The 16,229-nt window shown below is 48.2% G+C and overlaps 5 protein-coding genes across 5 annotated transcripts; 1 reads left to right on the top strand and 4 right to left on the bottom strand.

Annotated features, from left to right (window-relative positions):
• Positions 1-2,494: 2,494 nt before the first annotated feature.
• Positions 2,495-4,081, top strand: chi3 (putative class III chitinase; the record flags this gene model as incomplete). The annotated part of the gene is made up of 5 exons (XM_015547327.1): positions 2,495-2,603; positions 2,658-2,744; positions 2,789-2,802; positions 2,857-2,984; positions 3,040-4,081. The coding sequence occupies 5 exons, from the start codon at positions 2,495-2,497 to the stop codon at positions 4,079-4,081; spliced, it is 1,380 nt and encodes a 459-aa protein (XP_015410999.1).
• A 3,117-nt stretch (positions 4,082-7,198) lies between these two features.
• On the bottom strand, positions 7,199-9,049 carry ANOM_002069 (uncharacterized protein; the record flags this gene model as incomplete). Its single annotated transcript, XM_015547326.1, has 3 exons — positions 7,199-8,174; positions 8,223-8,478; positions 9,028-9,049. 3 exons carry the CDS (start codon positions 9,047-9,049, stop codon positions 7,199-7,201), a joined length of 1,254 nt encoding a protein of 417 aa, XP_015411032.1.
• Positions 9,050-10,251: 1,202 nt separating this feature from the next.
• ANOM_002068 (uncharacterized protein) lies at positions 10,252-11,341 on the bottom strand (the record flags this gene model as incomplete). Its single annotated transcript, XM_015547325.1, has 2 exons — positions 10,252-10,544; positions 10,666-11,341. The coding sequence occupies 2 exons, from the start codon at positions 11,339-11,341 to the stop codon at positions 10,252-10,254; spliced, it is 969 nt and encodes a 322-aa protein (XP_015411033.1).
• A 1,103-nt stretch (positions 11,342-12,444) lies between these two features.
• Positions 12,445-14,207, bottom strand: ANOM_002067 (GMC family oxidoreductase; the record flags this gene model as incomplete). Its single annotated transcript, XM_015547324.1, has 3 exons — positions 12,445-12,634; positions 12,683-13,865; positions 13,922-14,207. 3 exons carry the CDS (start codon positions 14,205-14,207, stop codon positions 12,445-12,447), a joined length of 1,659 nt encoding a protein of 552 aa, XP_015411042.1.
• A 711-nt stretch (positions 14,208-14,918) lies between these two features.
• On the bottom strand, positions 14,919-15,796 carry ANOM_002066 (sulfotransferase family protein; the record flags this gene model as incomplete). The annotated part of the gene is made up of 2 exons (XM_015547323.1): positions 14,919-15,655; positions 15,709-15,796. The coding sequence occupies 2 exons, from the start codon at positions 15,794-15,796 to the stop codon at positions 14,919-14,921; spliced, it is 825 nt and encodes a 274-aa protein (XP_015411054.1).
• Positions 15,797-16,229: the final 433 nt, after the last annotated feature.

The raw sequence follows: 16,229 nt of genomic DNA, 5'->3' as shown, positions 1-16,229 counted from the left end.
TAAGCTTCCACAAAGTCGAGGTTTAGAGTAGACTCGGTCTATGAACTGGAGTTCCCGGCTCTCTCAGCTGTTGTTCCATAGATCATGTTGTAAGATGTTAGAAGAATATTCGCAACAGATCTCAGTCCTTTCTCGTTGGACCTTAATCTTGTTGTCAGCAATGTAGCAAGTGCACATCGTTCCGGTCTCTGACTGTGCATGGGTGGTCCTGAACTATCATCATGTCTTTCATTTGGCTAGATGACGCTTTGTACACCTTAAACATGCAATGTGACTGGATGTTCATCTGTTAGTTGGAATAAAACAACAATGTTTCACTGGCTATGTACACCTCGTTCAGTGGTAACAATGACTGCGCTGATTCTCATTAGACTTCGATGTCTACTTCATTTCTTTGTCATGACGGTGTATGACGGCGAAAAGTAGTCACTTTGATTACAACACCCTATCATCTGAAATCATCATAGTCGATACTCCCTAGCATGTAGTATTGCAGGTACATATAGTTACAACTGCCAGGACCTGTCGATCAGTACTGGATTCCTGCAGGTACCCTGTTAATTGCCGACGTTACGGTATACTTGAAGAGAGTCCCACGTAGTCGATAAGTGCTAGGCACCGTATGATCTTGAAGAATCTAATCTATTTGTATTAATTTGTATTATCGCATATCCTGCAGTATATGGTTAGACCAGGGACAAGTAGTATTTTCGGTCGAACGGAGTACCGATACCAGGTACATTGGCCCTTGTTCTGAAGAGCAACGTTAATATATGTCTAGACTAGATGTGATATCCATCGCAGGGCAATGTCGATCAGGGCCTCTTTGTTCCGACCAGAGCGGGGTAACTGTGACAGTAACACTTGTCCACTTCGTAGGTAGATATTGAACACAAGTCCTAGTACGGATAGTTTTATGGCAAGCGGATAGTTGTCCATGATCTACAATGTTGGTGTCCGTACTGGGGTCTCATGACTAGTCCCCCGGAGCACAATGGCCACCTCTTAACCCCGATAAAGCAACTTGTATTTGAGATAGGGTCGTAAAGAGGTCTCGCGATCATGTCTCTTGTGGCCAGATGAAATTGAACAGGCGGTACTAAATGATGAGGAACAAAAGAATGGGACCACAGGCGACCAGTCATAATGTAGGGATGTCTGCAAACCCCTGGGCGAAGCTTGGCGCCGACAGCCATGTATAAACATGCCTACCGATTACTTAAGGTTATTTAAATGAAGTACGAATGAGAGTCCAAAGAGCACTATACTCTTGAGACAAGGGCCGGAGGCGGTCGTGTCTTTAGATCCCTCGCATTCCAGAGCGTGGAGGGGAAATGAGATCGAAGCCATGGGTGCCACGCAACGTTTCGAACCTGCAGCGGTGGCTGATCGGAAGGGATTCTGATTGCATGATCCTCGTACAAAGCCACAGGGCTGACAAATGAATTTGTTCAGACTGTGGAGGAGGGAATATCGCACGTGGAAGGTGCATGAGACAGAAGAACCAACAGCGCGACGGCCACAAGGGATGAAACAGTTTCATTGTAGTTTAACTCCCAGATGGCAAACGTTCCTGAACCCCTTTCCATACCGTTATGACACATCATTGGCAGGATGGATCTCCCTTGCCCAGCCGCGGGGTAGAAACAATGTGCCATGCAAGTCTAGACGGGCCGTCATCAGGCCCTGGAGCGAGTAGCGGGTTAGCTTCATTTCCCATGCCGGCATGTGGTTACCCGGCAGTGTTGCATTAATTTACCCGCTCTCGAATGGCCGTTCTTCCATGTAGCCTTCTTGTGAAACCCTTCTTATCCGACACACGATATCATGCAGGGGCACTGGGTATTATATCGTGGACTTTAGACAAGGTTCTCACGATCATACCGCCGGAAGAGGTGATCAGATCACCTGCATGACACTCTCTTAGGGCTACTCACCTGATGGATAAGAATGCTTAGCGGCGACAACATGGCAACTCCCAGCGACTTGAATCCCGATGGTTTATCTGATTTTCGAATGCAACGCCGTTTGTCATGCCTTGCACATACACTAGCCAAGCAACCTTGTACACCATCGCTGACATTTCGCAGGGCACACGAGAGCGGCGCCGCCCTGTAATTCCGTTTGAAACGTATCGCGTGCAAACCACCATCGTCGTCGACTTGGCCTGTCGAGTGTGCGTATCTCAGAACGATGCGAAGGTTACATTCTTCGGAAATTCATTGTCGTCTCACGGATGCAGCGGACTATTGAGATCGAAGAATGAAGCCAAGGAATGTATGTACAACTCAAAGAAGGCCGGTCCTAAACACCCATGACAAACGCAGATGACACCCAATGTGCGCATTTAATAATACACTGACCCGTTTGCGCACCAAGAACCTTTGTCAAAATCTGTATAATAAGGCCCAACACTCCCGGGTATTGAGTGGTACTCAACCTGAGCTCCAAGTCATTCAAGCCAGTTCGACATTGCGTTTCATGATACCCCACCATGCCTTCTTCAAAGACTGTTGCTCTTTTCACACTTGCTCTGGCTTCTGCCAAAGGCGCGCTGGCCGCGTTGAACCTGAACAGCCCAAATAACATTGCCGTGTACTGGGGTAAGTATACGTGGCAAGCACGGAAGCTGTGGAACAACTAACATGATCTCTCAGGTCAGAATTCCTACGGACAGGCCACCGGTCCATACGTTCAGCAGCGTCTGTCACATTATTGCAGGAGTAAGCCTGACTCCGCGCCATGTAAAAGCAGCAGTCGCTAACAGTTCTACCCACTTTGTGTACAGCAACGGACGCAGATGTACAGAACAAATAGACCTTGACCCTGTTGAGCATTTACTAACAGGACTAATAGGTATACCAACTCTCCTTCGTCACTAGGATCAACGGAGTTGGCGGTGTTCCTGAAGTCAATTTCGCAAATGCCGGCGACAACTGCACCGCGTTTCCAGGAACTCAGCTTCTAGACTGTCCACAGATTGCGTAGGTACGCACCAAACCATACATAGTAGACAAGCTAACTAGAGCCTATGATCAGTGAGGACATCAAAGAATGTCAATCACTTGGACGGACAATCCTCCTTTCAATCGGAGGAGCCACCTACAACGAAGGCGGCTTTTCCAGCGAAGCAGCCGCAGTCGCTGGTGCCAAGATGATTTGGGAGACATTTGGACCGGTTTCCAATTCCTCTGCGAAACGACCCTTCGGAGATGCGGTGGTCGACGGGTTCGACTTCGACTTCGAGGCCGTTGTCAACAACATGCCGGCCTTTGGAAACCAGTTGCGGTCGTATTACGCCAGCGATACTTCAAAGAAATACTACACCACCGCTGCACCCCAGTGTCCCTACCCAGACGCCGCGGACGGCCCTATGCTCAATGGCGCTGTGTACTTCGACGCGATATGGATTCAGTTCTACAACAACTTCTGCGGACTTCAATCGTTCGTCCCCGGCAGCTCCACACAGAATAACTTCAACTTCGATGTTTGGGACAAGTGGGCTCGTGAAACCTCTTTGAATAAAAACGCCAAAGTCTTTCTCGGTGTTCCTGGGAACCAAGGTGCGGCTGGCACCGGGTACCAGCCGATATCGAGGGTTAGCGAGATCATTCAGTATGTGAAAAACTTCAGCAGTTTCGGAGGCGCCATGATCTGGGATGCGAGTCAGGTGTACGCCAACAGCGGCTTTCTTTCAGGACTCAGGTCCGCTTTGGGAGGTAGCAGCGCTGCTCCAACTACGACGACGAGCCCGACCACGACATCGACAACGACCTCACCTACCCCGATGACGACCACGACCTCATCTACAAGTACCACGCTGATCACCACCACGAAGTCCACCACAACCAGTCCAACGTCGGGCACGCCAACCGCTACACCCACCTCGACGGTGTGTCCGGTTGCTGGGCAGACATGCCCGACTAGCGGGTCGTTTTCTTGCAATGGCAGCCAATTTGGTATTTGCGACAATGGGCGCTGGGCGATGCAGGAATGTCCTGCTGGCCTTGTTTGTGCCCAGAGTGGTTCGGGTGTTTATTGTGACTTCCCTGGATCGGCTGGTGTCGCACCTTGTTCTTGAGGTGCTATGCTGTGTGTGTGTGTGTGTGTGTGTGTGTGTGTACATCTTCTTTTCTGGAGCCTCGCAGTACATTTTCGTAGCAATTTCTGGAAATATTGAATGTCCTATATGAGGTAGCATTATGAACCACTCCTGTAAACTCAAATAGTCTGGGCCGTTGTGGCGTGACATTTATGATACGACGGTCTGTAGTTAATCCAAACTAGTACAGGTACTTTTATCCTCGAGGTATTTGTATATTCTTTCTAGTATGGCGCTTCTCCCTGATGAGTATAGGATTCCTTCACTTAATACCTTCCATTTCTTTCTTCTTCGAACTTTACTTTTCTAATCTTTGTACCTAATTAGCTGTTGTTCACTTTCTTAGCGTCCCCTAGGCGACTTCATCCTGCCAGTAATTATAATAAAGGATACTGGTTAGTCCAGTACTTAAGAAGCCGGGTATTTCCTGTCTCAGTACCAGAACTCCCGAGTGGTAGTTGACTGACATTGACTCTCGATTACTTGAACACCTATATTCTTGGTGTTGCACTGTACTAGATACATCCACTGAAGGCGCCGAAGCAAGATTGAAGCAGAGCTTTCGGTGCGATAAATAGGGCTCCGCATGGCGTTGCAGTGGAACCCCAGAGACCGGCCGACGGCTTTGGAACTCTTATATGACGAGTGGCTTATGAAGGGGCTATAGTAACGGCACGAAGGGAGACTCTCATCCACAGTTCTCTGTCTCTCTAACCTTGACTCAGTGACTAGTACCTCAGTCTCTACTGCCGGGGATTCCTAGCCTGCCCTTCCAAGATCACGACCTATGATCCAGGATATATTCCTTCAGAGCGTTATTAATTGTGGAAATGGCTCTTGCTTGGCCCTTTTCACATCGAGAGAGTTGTGGGTAGCAAGGGTGAACTGTCCACCCTACGCAGTGTAGAATATGCCCCGGGGGCAGTAAGAATAATACCAGGCAGTAGACGGAATCTGATGGGTATGTGAGCTATATGTTGGGACACGTAAACATAAATAGTCTGTCCGAACACTACCTGGGGCAGTGGGCTCGATGTACATACTTACTACCACGATGACTACATCTCATCTCTTTCTTTTCTTCTTTAGAGCATGCATGCATGTATCTGCCAAGGCGGCCCCGTCTATTTACCCCAAATGAGGTCAAAGAAGGTGAATGATGGAAGAGCAAGTGGAAGAAGTGAAGTCAGGAGGACAACACAAAGTGAAGTAACACGTGGATCAAGATTGAAGCTACGCTTCCGATTACTTTACTTCCCTCTTCTTCCTGAACCCACCCTTTTTCTCTTTCCTCTTCCTCTCTACCATCCACCCTCACTACTAGTACCTATCCTCTACCATCTCCTCAATCTCATCTGTTCAGGATCCAAAAATGTCATCTCACACGCCCATCGACAAAGCCGCGAGAATCCAGGCTCAACACGCAGTGATCGAGCCCCCTGCCTTGGGACCTGTTCGTCCTCTTCAGATATCATTCGTGGTTACCCACAAGGCAAGTCACCATAAGTCTAAATTATTCTTGTTGGATGGTACGGGTTGGCTAATTCGCTCAAGTATCTCCTGGCCGATGAGGACTGGGAAAAGGTAGCTTTCGAGGACTTTGTGGCCATCGCTGGCGCATTTATCCGACTTGAAGATACTCAGAATGAGGCTCGTCTAGCTGTGTCCGCAGAATACATAATCAAGAACGGAGACAACAGTCCTGGGTTGGGTCAGAAAGAAATAACTGTAAGTGTTCTACATCTATCTTACAGCCAATTATAGTAACCTTTGTATATTACAGCTTTCTAAGTCTGATCTGCAAGACTCTACCAAGGACCACGCAGAAGCATTCTTGGGTGAGGTCAAGTTCTATTTCACAGTGCTTGCAGACCGGGCCGGTGCTGCACCAGACTTCAACGTGAAGTACACTATCTGGGTATGATATACAGTTTTATACAAAGCTCGCGGTTGTACTGATGTTTATCAAGACGCCTCTTGGCTATTCTACTTTCATTAATTCGGTCGAAAACGCGCTCTGTCAGCCAACTAACCAAGACTTGGCCTCTGAACGCATTGATACAGCCAAGCCAAAGGGAGTCGAGCAAACCCACGAGCCTGACAGTAACTTGGCCCAGCAAACCTCAGTAAGAAGGCCTTCGTTCTGCGATTTCATTGAACATTGAGACAGCTGGTTAACCATTGATAGGCTCAAACGCCTCCTGAGCAGCCCCCCGCTCCTGTCCAGCGCCAGCCATCCTCCGCTACCGCCTCATCGGCCGCAGACCCTAACATACACAATTCGACTTCTGTTGCGCCTACTGCCTACGACGCTGATTTTCTACGTCGGATCTGCCCCGCTCATCTTTTGGGCTACCCCTGCGAACATGAACGCCTGATGGGCACCAAGTGTGATCGGCTGTCTATCTGCAAGGTAAGTTCCTTGTAATTTAGTGTGAGGGCTTAATATAAGGAACAGTGCTGATCATAGAAATATAGCATGTCGAGAACTACACCTGTCAAGGGGCCACGTGTCGTTACCTTCATGGGATTCCTCCAACTTGCATTGACCTACTTGCTGGCTATGAATGCGACGGTTGCGACCGGGCTCATGATTACCCGGATGCCAGAGTGGCTGATTTGGAAGATATGAATACCCACATAACTGGTATTGAGTCTTGACAACTAGAACTGGTGACCTAGGCAGAAATATCGTATCATACACTTGCTGTTCTACCGTCTGAGTTTTCAGTATCAGGCTGAGAAACCTGGCAGATCGAGATAGAATAATAGCCTTAGTAGCTGTCATTTATGTCGTCTATTTCACAAGTCGTCACATTCTAGTTGTACTTACTAGCTATGTCAATGCATCAGCGGAGATATTAAACTTGGCATCGAGTCGGGTTCGGGTTCAAGATTTCATACTGTGAAGTTCAAGAAACAACTACTGCAGCACTTTTACTTTTTCCTTGTGCGCTTTGATAACTGCGTAATTCGGTATGAGCTGACCGAATGTGGTCGGAATTGCGTATAAAGATACGAAGCTCACGCAATATGATAGTGGAAGTTCATATCTAGGTCCACACTGGGATTATACCACTGGTATCAATGCCAAACTTACCAGCTCGGTGGTACCCAGTATTTCTCCCAGTGATCCTCAGTATCGGCCTCCTTGAACTTTTCGATTCCACCGACTACACCATCCTCACCAACTTCCCAGTGACCGTTTTCAATGTTTGATGCCCAATTCTGTAGTACCTTGTGTAGTTGTACATGCCGCAGATCCACGAAGCCATTATATCCAGACTGGTAAAGATCATCATGCATATCTTTCGGCTTCGGTACAGTATCACAAGCATCCACGCCCATCTGCTGGTTGTCGCTTGTGCATGCCCAGCCGTACTGGCCAATATTAAAAGGAAGAAGTAGGTAGCAGCCATTAGAAAACTCGCGATTAGAGGGATATTGAATCGATGACATATAGAGCCCTGCTGGGGTAGTTGGTATCGTTGGTGATTCTGGGAGAAGAGGAACACCGCGATTTGTGGTTTTCGCGCCATCCTTGTAAAATAATAATAACGGGGATTCGAGAGGGTAGTCCTGGTCCTTTGACAAGTTGGAAGGGAGGAACGGTTGTTTACCAAATTCAGCAGGGCTGGGCAACCGGATTCCAGGCGCAAGATAATGAAAGGGAATCTGCATGGTTGAGATTCCTTTCAAAAACTCGAAAATGAATGTATTAGAAGGGATATGGGCCGCAGCCGCCTCGAAGTCAGACCATGTGTTCGACGAGAGCGAGGGGTGGATAGGTAATCTGGATTTTATGGCTGCCACAAGCCCCATCATTGCAGATACGGCCTTTTCGACGTCTGCTTGGGTGTATGGTCGCATCATCCATTGTGATATAGGATCCGGAGGTCCTTCCCAGGTTTGCACGATATGGTCAGTTGTGGATACCTTCCCTTCCTCTATCATATCGAGATAGGCGGAAAGGATGATCTCTAAGGGCTTAAATCCCCATCCGTGTGTACACATCCCGTATAAATCGTCGGTGTGGCCGACAAACGCTGCTAATGATCGTTCTTGATCGTATCTATCATTCGTTAGCTACAGTTGGCTTTCAGGACATGATGGGTCCTACACAATCCCTACCTCATCTCCAGAGCTGTAACCGCTATGCTGGTACAGCCAGACGAACCGATGAGGGTAGTCGTCCTCAAGCCATGTCGTGAACAGCAAAGATGGGTGAGTCAGGTCGTCAAGCCAGTAAAAGAATGAGATGTTATCGTGCGTGTCGGCTCGAAATGTGTAGGCTAGTTTCAGGAAAGCAACCAGATCTGGGCACAGGTGTTTGGTGACATCCTCTGTTGGCGTATGATGCTCCCACCATGTTACTCCTGGAGTTGGGTTAGAGTTTTGTCCCCTGCCATTCTGCCCTATCCGGTAGATTTCATTATGCAGTTCAGCACAACGATCAAAGTTGAAGTTTCTAACCCGGTGTACTGCGGACATTTGGTTTGCAGAGTGTGCACCAGAAGTGGTCAAGATGGAGAAGATTTAGGGAGGGGCAAGTGGGCTGATTCATACTTATCGCGCTCCACTATTCAGTAGCTAGGTGTTTTTTCCTATTTTTTCCCCCCGAATTCGGTTCCGATTGGTCGCTCAATTCAAATACTATAGAACTGTTCATATGCTTTGTTTTACCTGCAGGAATTGAGCCCTTTTGCAATCACATGACTGATCCCTGTATCCCGGTGACTCGGTCAGAACCCATCATCAACAATTGTATCAAACAACACTGCTTTCATGGTCATTTCTGTAATCGTTCACGTCTATCATGGACTAAAAGAAGACTGACAGGTTGGCCATGTTGTCATTACGTCCTTTTCTCCTTTTCTTCAACCACTATGGCCCACATTCTACTTCCTCGTTTCCTCAACACTTACCAGTCTCGTTGCGGTACTCCATCGTTTGGGCTCCACACACCGACGAACCGCCAAGGACGATATAGAGCATTCAGATCATATTGGACCCGGAACAGAAACCATTAGTCCCGCATGACCCGATATCATCAAGTATCTCACCATTTCTAGAGTACAGTTACACCGTTAGCACCGGAAAGAAGCCCTGCCCAAAAACCATATTCTAATAATACAACATACATATGCGTCCATAATCAAGCCAATGCCCTCTTCTTTCGGATCCTGGCAAGTTTGCCCAGTCGCATCATAGGAGGGACACCCTTCTGTAACTCGGATGCGCCTGAATCTGTTGCATGATAAAGGGCATGTGGAATACCGGGTTGTAGCAGCATGTATTTTGCACATCTTACGAGATCGCTTGTTAACATAGGTGGCTAGATCATCACCCTGCTAGAGGACGGACTCACTATTCCAGTTCAGGTAGACTAGAGGTATTTGATATATCGGGTTGTGCAGTAGGTTTGAGGATCAACATCCAGTATATATGAGACGCGAGAAGAAACTTGGCCGTTCTTTTCTTAACAGCTGTGTGTACCCCTCTTTATATTGTGAACAATCCCTGTGCCCATTGGCCTTTCCGAAAGGCCAGTCGAATCGACCTGATACAGCCACAACTTTATCGTACTTTAAAGACAGCACCTTAACAAATGACGACAGGGCTTTGCAGCCTGTCTGAGGCGATGTGACTGGCTGGACACAAGTTGGACCAGGAATCCCCCAATACCGACTCCTCCGCCCAGTCATTTATATCCAACGTGGACTAGCCAGTTGGCACGATTTGAATGAACCCCGCCCATACTACGTACCCCTCTATGTCGCGGTTTTTCATGTTCTATAGGGTTGTACAGTGGCTTGTTGTGATACATGTATTCATGCCTTTGAGAAATTGCCATAAAGCAGACACCTTATGTATGGGACCGCCTGGATAGGTGCCCAGTCTAGTATCACCAACATTCCCTCCATTTTGAATACTTCATTCATCTAGTTTGAACCGTGAAGACTAGGGATAACATATATCTCTCTAAACACTGTCTAAGCCAGACATACTCAATATCTTTTCTTGAACAACTCATCTATACTACAGCTCCCCTTCTAAATGTACCAAATTGAACCTGGTATTGTAATAAAAGTAGAATAGTATCGTACAGCAGGGCAGCAGCCGTGTGCTTTTGCCAGATTGTTAGTTTCCTAACTCTCCAGATGATGTTGAGATGCAAAGCCCCCTTTTGCCACACCTGGCTCCAAACCCGTCGCCTCTTGACGCGACACCTCTGTGCGCACAGCATCCCAGAAATAATTATATGTAAGACGAAACTCTTCGAGGTGCGGTGAATCTGAATCGAGATAATCAGAAGCGTTGTTGGAAGCTGCCAAGGAGCGTATAAATGCCTCGAATCGCTCCTTAAAAATGGGTGTTTTCATGTGCGTTGACGAGACAATCGTGGCATGTTGCTCCAGCACAAGAATGGTCGGCGTATACTCTTAGCAGATAGTACATCAGCTGTTCAGTAACAGAAGATAGAACGACAACGATGAGAAACAAAGATGAGAAACAAAGAAGACAGACAGTATATAGGTGACATATTGGGGGTTACGACTTACTAATTACCCCAGCAAGGGAAGGAAGAACTCCGTAGAGCTGTTCGAAGACTTCACAATCATTACGGGGAGGAAATCGCGTGCCATCCTCCGCAACGAAGCCCATATCGTATAACTTCGCATCAGCTAGGAAATTCCCATCGTGGGCTGCTGTGTTTCCTCGGCCGATAAGAACCCTGTCTTCGCTGGACGCGATCTTGAGAATGTCCCTCTGGAATATTGAAATGAATCTAGTCCTCATTTGTGAATAGCCGACGATATATCGTGCGTGGTTCTGTCGGCCGATGACATCGATCATGTAATGGAGACCAGAAATCTTCTCTTGGAGTCTTCGATGGGTGGCCTCGTACTGCCGCTTGTCCTCGGCCCTGTCCGCGGCCCTGGCCGATTCCATTTTAGCGACTTTACGTTCTAACATACGTAATGTGCTGTTATCACGGGGGATTCCTAGACCCATACTGTTTCCGGTCCACATGTCATCGTGCACCATCCCAGAATACAGATCATCGGTTTCAAGACACTCAGCCAAGGATCTTTGGGAGCCAACCGTCATCTTGGACACTGAAGCTATGTTCAGCGTGGTTGCTACCACAGCCGTGGACCTTTCGTCGCTGTGTATGGCAATGTCATGGTCAACAACAGCCTGCTTGCGCTTTCTTGCGCGTTGCGCTCGGGGCATGGCGACGATATGATAGCAAATGTGGTCGTGCAGACTTGCAGTGAAAAGAGATGGGTAAAAATAGTTGCGTGAAACCCAGAAGGCAGAGTAAACCGTGGTCAAGGGGAGTGCTCAGGGAAGGTGCTTTCAAGGAAGACGTTTCATGGAAGGGGCGTCCTATTTGAGTATATTGTCGAACCCTGATTGGTATTGATGAGATCCCTTGCCTTGATGGCGTAGATACCGGATGAATGTGGGGGGGTGAGGATGGCAGAAGGGTGAATGAGACCGATAGCCGACAAGAGTATTGAGAGTGGATAGAGTTAACGATGGTAGCGAGGGTACGTATGGTCATTCCTATGCCAGACGTCCACATTTCATGCAAAAAGTCTGACCCATCAATGACGCTGTCTTAAACCAGATATATTCGAAATTACATTATTACATACCTTGTGCCTTTACTCCTGGCCTACTTTCTATCGCTTCGAAGCCTTTCTACTTAGAATTTCTGGCTTAGATAACGTCGGTATCTTGGGAGATAGAATTAAGTGCTTTGCGATCCCTTATATAGATCGAACAGGGAAGATAAAGACCGTGCTATCAGGTATGTTAGTAATGAATTTTTGAGAGCTGCTATGAGATAATGTAAATCCCTTATATGTAGCCCCAAGCAGACCAGCCATGTCAGGGCTTAGTGTCCAGCATTGACAAATAAAATCGACACTCGTACAATGTTGCTCCAAGTGCGGTTAGAATACCATGCAGGCCGGAAAGTAGAGATTTTATGCATGTCCGACTATTACCACCTAGTATAAAGCTGATAATATGCGAAAGGTCATGATGAAACACTAGCGGTCAGTACACTAGATATCCATTTCGTAGGCTTATGTATAGCTCTATGCGTAGACTGAGTCATGCAGATAAATGCAAAGAACATTCTTATGCTTGCTTATGGAGGCTCACAAGCTCTCTGGTCTAGTTCAGCGATCACTTTTTCCGGCCTATGCGTTGATATTCTTTTACCTATATACACTAGGGTAGGCCAACAAACACTCCCACATCACTATCCCATGACAGGAGGTACAATAGCGAAGGTCAGTTTCAATTAATTGGATTGAGTTTACTCACGCCTTGCTGGCGATTACATCCGCCGCCTTCACAGCCATGGCATACAGCGCGGCCTGGATATGGCCCGCGATTGGGGTGGGAATTACGCTGGCGTCGACAACGCGCAGGTTGGATATTCCATGTACTTGGAATCTGTTATCGACAACTTTACCCATTGAGCATGTTCCCATAGGGTGGTACGTAGAACTACCTTCGTTAGTGACGACCGTTTAGAAGAGCTAGTTGTATACGCACAATGCTCCATGCCGAGCCCTAGCATCCAAATACTCATCACTTGAGTTCAGGCTAATCGGCTCGAATCCATCTGGTGGGGTCTCCTGATCGATGAATGACTTCGCTGAATCGGTCCCCAAAAATAGCCGAGTGGCAGTGCGCAGCCCCGTGCGCCAGGCGTAGCGATCCACCTCGGTTGACAGGTAACTGGGGTCAATTACAGGAGGATCGGTCGGGTCTGTCGAACTGATGGTAACATGGCCTTTCGAAGTCGGCAATAGGCCAACGATGGTCATACATATGTGAGTGCCATCTAGGGGTACAACTGGGTCTGAAGGACTACCAGCCGCGTACAGCACGATGTACTCCAGGAAGGATCGCTCGGCTTTCAGGAGAGGGTGGTCTGCTGATGGTGGACTCCCTTCGTCCGCTGTAATTGCCTCTACCAAGCCATCTTTGGGGATGCTGGTAGTGACAATCCAGTCTACGGGCACACCCTGTCCGAATTCAGGTTTGGCAAAGAGAGGATTGTCCGACCCAAGGGCATACCCTTTTGAAGGGTCTTTGAGCTTCCAGTACTGTGCAAACTCTAGATGGTCGTAGAGGTTTCGTCCAACATCTGGGGCGTCAACCACAGCAGGGATGCCGTGCTGTGACAATATCTCTCCTGGGCCGATTCCAGAGAGCATCAAAAGCTGTGGAGTGCGGTATGCTCCAGCAGAGGCGATGATCTCCCTGCCGTAGTATTTCTCGCCGCTTATTGTTTCAATTCCGATGGCTTTCGGTGTACTATCTTCCGAGGTTATAAGAATACGCCTCACGAGTGTGTTGGTCATGACATGGACACCATCAAGTGGATAGGCAGCGCTAGCCAACTGACGGAGTCCATCACGGCGATCCTCTGCAAGCTCTGCCCGGCCCTGAGGATTACCTCTGTTTCCATCCAAGCCTGGTAGGGCGCGGACATTGTTCTCGTCCCATACCTGCGCTAGTGTCTCGCGCAGTGGATATTGGCGACCGGTTGAGGAGACCGAGGCGACATACAGCGGACCGTCAGATCCATGTTGCCTATCCGTTTGGCTTCCGTCGGTGTATTTCTCCGTCGCGATGAAATAGGGCAGCATAGAATCATAGCTGTAGCTTTCGTCCCCAACAATCTCAGCCCACCTGTCATAATCACTACGATCACCACGGATCCATCCGCCTGGCAAGAATTATCAGTCTGCGAATCCATGGTCATGAATAGCTACCGCGCTTTACAGTTATTGATCGCGGTTCCTCCGCCAAGGCATTTCCCCGCTGGGTTTCCAATCTTGCGACCCTCGAGATTCTTCTGAGGCGTCGTGACATATCCCCAGTCCAAATCACATCCGATGAGAAATGCTGTATTGTTTGCATACGGGATCAAGGTGTTGTCAGAGGCGTCAACGCCGGCCTCGACCAGAAGAATATTCAATGACTTATTGGCATTGTATAGTCGATTTGCAACGACGGAGCCTGCGAGGCCTCCACCCACGATTATGTAGTCGAAATGTACTGTGCTCATGTTGTATCATTACTTTGTCAGAAGGCTACAGGCTGGCGGGGTTTGATCTTATTTATAATCGCTTACAGCATGAGGCTGTGCTTCGTACATGCATTAGCCTGGCGCTACTTCTATGCTCAATGGCTCGTCTAGCACAATAATTCGACGATGCCTCGTAACCGTCGGTGATCGCCGCCGATTATTACTGATCTTCATTTATGACACAGGATACTCTCCAGTGGCGGCGTGAGATACAAAGAATATGCTTGCAGACTGGTATTAATTTATCTGAGGTCATACACTTATTGGACATATGCTTTATATACTCTCCATTTGAGGCTGGCCCAATGAAATGGCTGTTTAGGGTTGGATCAGTTACCTGTCTGTACTTCCAAACATCAAGCCACAGATGGCCTCTTGGGTTATGCGCCCCGGATCGTGTGTGTAGTACCTAGAGAGTGTTCCTGCACAGCTACAGCCCACCTCCATCCGCTCCCTTGACTATTTTGCATCATATGTGTAGCCTAATGTAGTGCTCACTTGCCTGTCATCGTCTCAATTTCCACAGGGATCCCCGTTTTTAGTCTCATCTTATCTGACATAGCAACAAGTATTCCGCAAAGCTCCATCGTCGCCTCAATCTCCTGAATATGATAAAACAGTAGTGCTGATAATTCTTAAACAATGTACTTCTTTGCAATGCTAACTAGACACGTTCACTCAATCCAATAATCAAATCTCATCATGATACCCCCCAGCATACCCTCGCAACCAAACCGCACCCAAAACAACCACCAGACCCAGCCCAACCCAGGAAAGAAGCGTCCCAACAGCCCCCCAAAAAGCCATATCGACATGCTCATTCAGCGCCTTCGCAGTATACTCCCTCGGCCACTCTTCCGCAGGAACCTCAACTCCCAGAAACGGACACAGCGCATCCCACCCATCCCTCCCGACCTTCAACTCCAACCTCCTCTCCTGTGGAACAGCCTCCCTCACCCTCCGATAATGCTCGTGAAACGCCTCCTCGCACGCCCCCCTCTCGTAACAATTCCCACAAAAAACCCTCCAAACCAGCTCAGACATGCGATACAGCGGCCCAATCTGCTTCTTGTCGCAGTACTGCCAATACCGGAAGAACGGCATCCGGATGAACCGAAATAGCGTCTTGTCCATGGACACCCACCAGGAATCGAAGTCCCGGGTTGTCAGGATGACCTTTGCGTCCGGGTAGGCGTGGATGAGATCCTCCCAGAATATTGATGCCGGGATGTCGAGGACGGCGTCGTAGGTGCCGATGAGTCGGTCGAATTCCTCGCGGCCATAACGGGGGATGTTGTTAGGGTCCCGGTTGAAGAAGTTACAGTTCAGCGCTTCGATCCAGAGGTTGAAGTCTCGGGGCGGGGACTTGAAACATTCGGAGCCGTGATACGGCGTGTAGCCCAGTTTGCGGAGGGCCACCACGAGGGCTGTCGCGTTTTGTTAGTGTTTGTATAACTGGGGATCATAATGGGGGACGCACAGTTTGTTCCGGTGCGAGTTAGGCCCAGGCAGAGGATGCGCATGGGTTTTGTGCGTGTGTTAGGCTCGTGGTCGATTAGTCGGGGCATTTTGTGGAGGTTGTTTTTGAGGCGTTGGTTCGGAGGGGGTGGCTTGCTTTTGTTTGTCGGGGAGTTTTTGTTCAAGGTGTTTATCCCGGGAAGATTTACCGGGTTGTTGCCAGGTAGATGTATGCTATAGTAGCATGAAATATAATTATGTGGCTGGATTTTGGGTGGAATATAAATTAGTGAAGCGGATAAGGTTCGATTTCGTCATCATTAAGAACCCCATCCACAGGAACATGCAGAACATGTAGGGCTTGCTGCTTCTATCCAGGAACCACCCAACTTTGGAAAATTACCATTGTATATTGGGGGGAATATGAGCAACGGTATTTAGTTCCTAAGAGATTCTATGATTTTTCTAGTGTTTGAATGAGGAGATGGCTAGGAAAGCTCCTGGAGCTTTCTGCAGATCTATAGGAACAAGAAGAATGGCATT

Source organism: Aspergillus nomiae (genome assembly GCF_001204775.2).
Source record: "Aspergillus nomiae NRRL 13137 chromosome Unknown contig00019, whole genome shotgun sequence".
Classification (NCBI taxonomy): domain Eukaryota; kingdom Fungi; phylum Ascomycota; class Eurotiomycetes; order Eurotiales; family Aspergillaceae; genus Aspergillus; species Aspergillus nomiae.
Note: the sequence above shows the minus strand (reverse complement) of the source record. Positions and strands in the feature narration are given on the sequence as shown.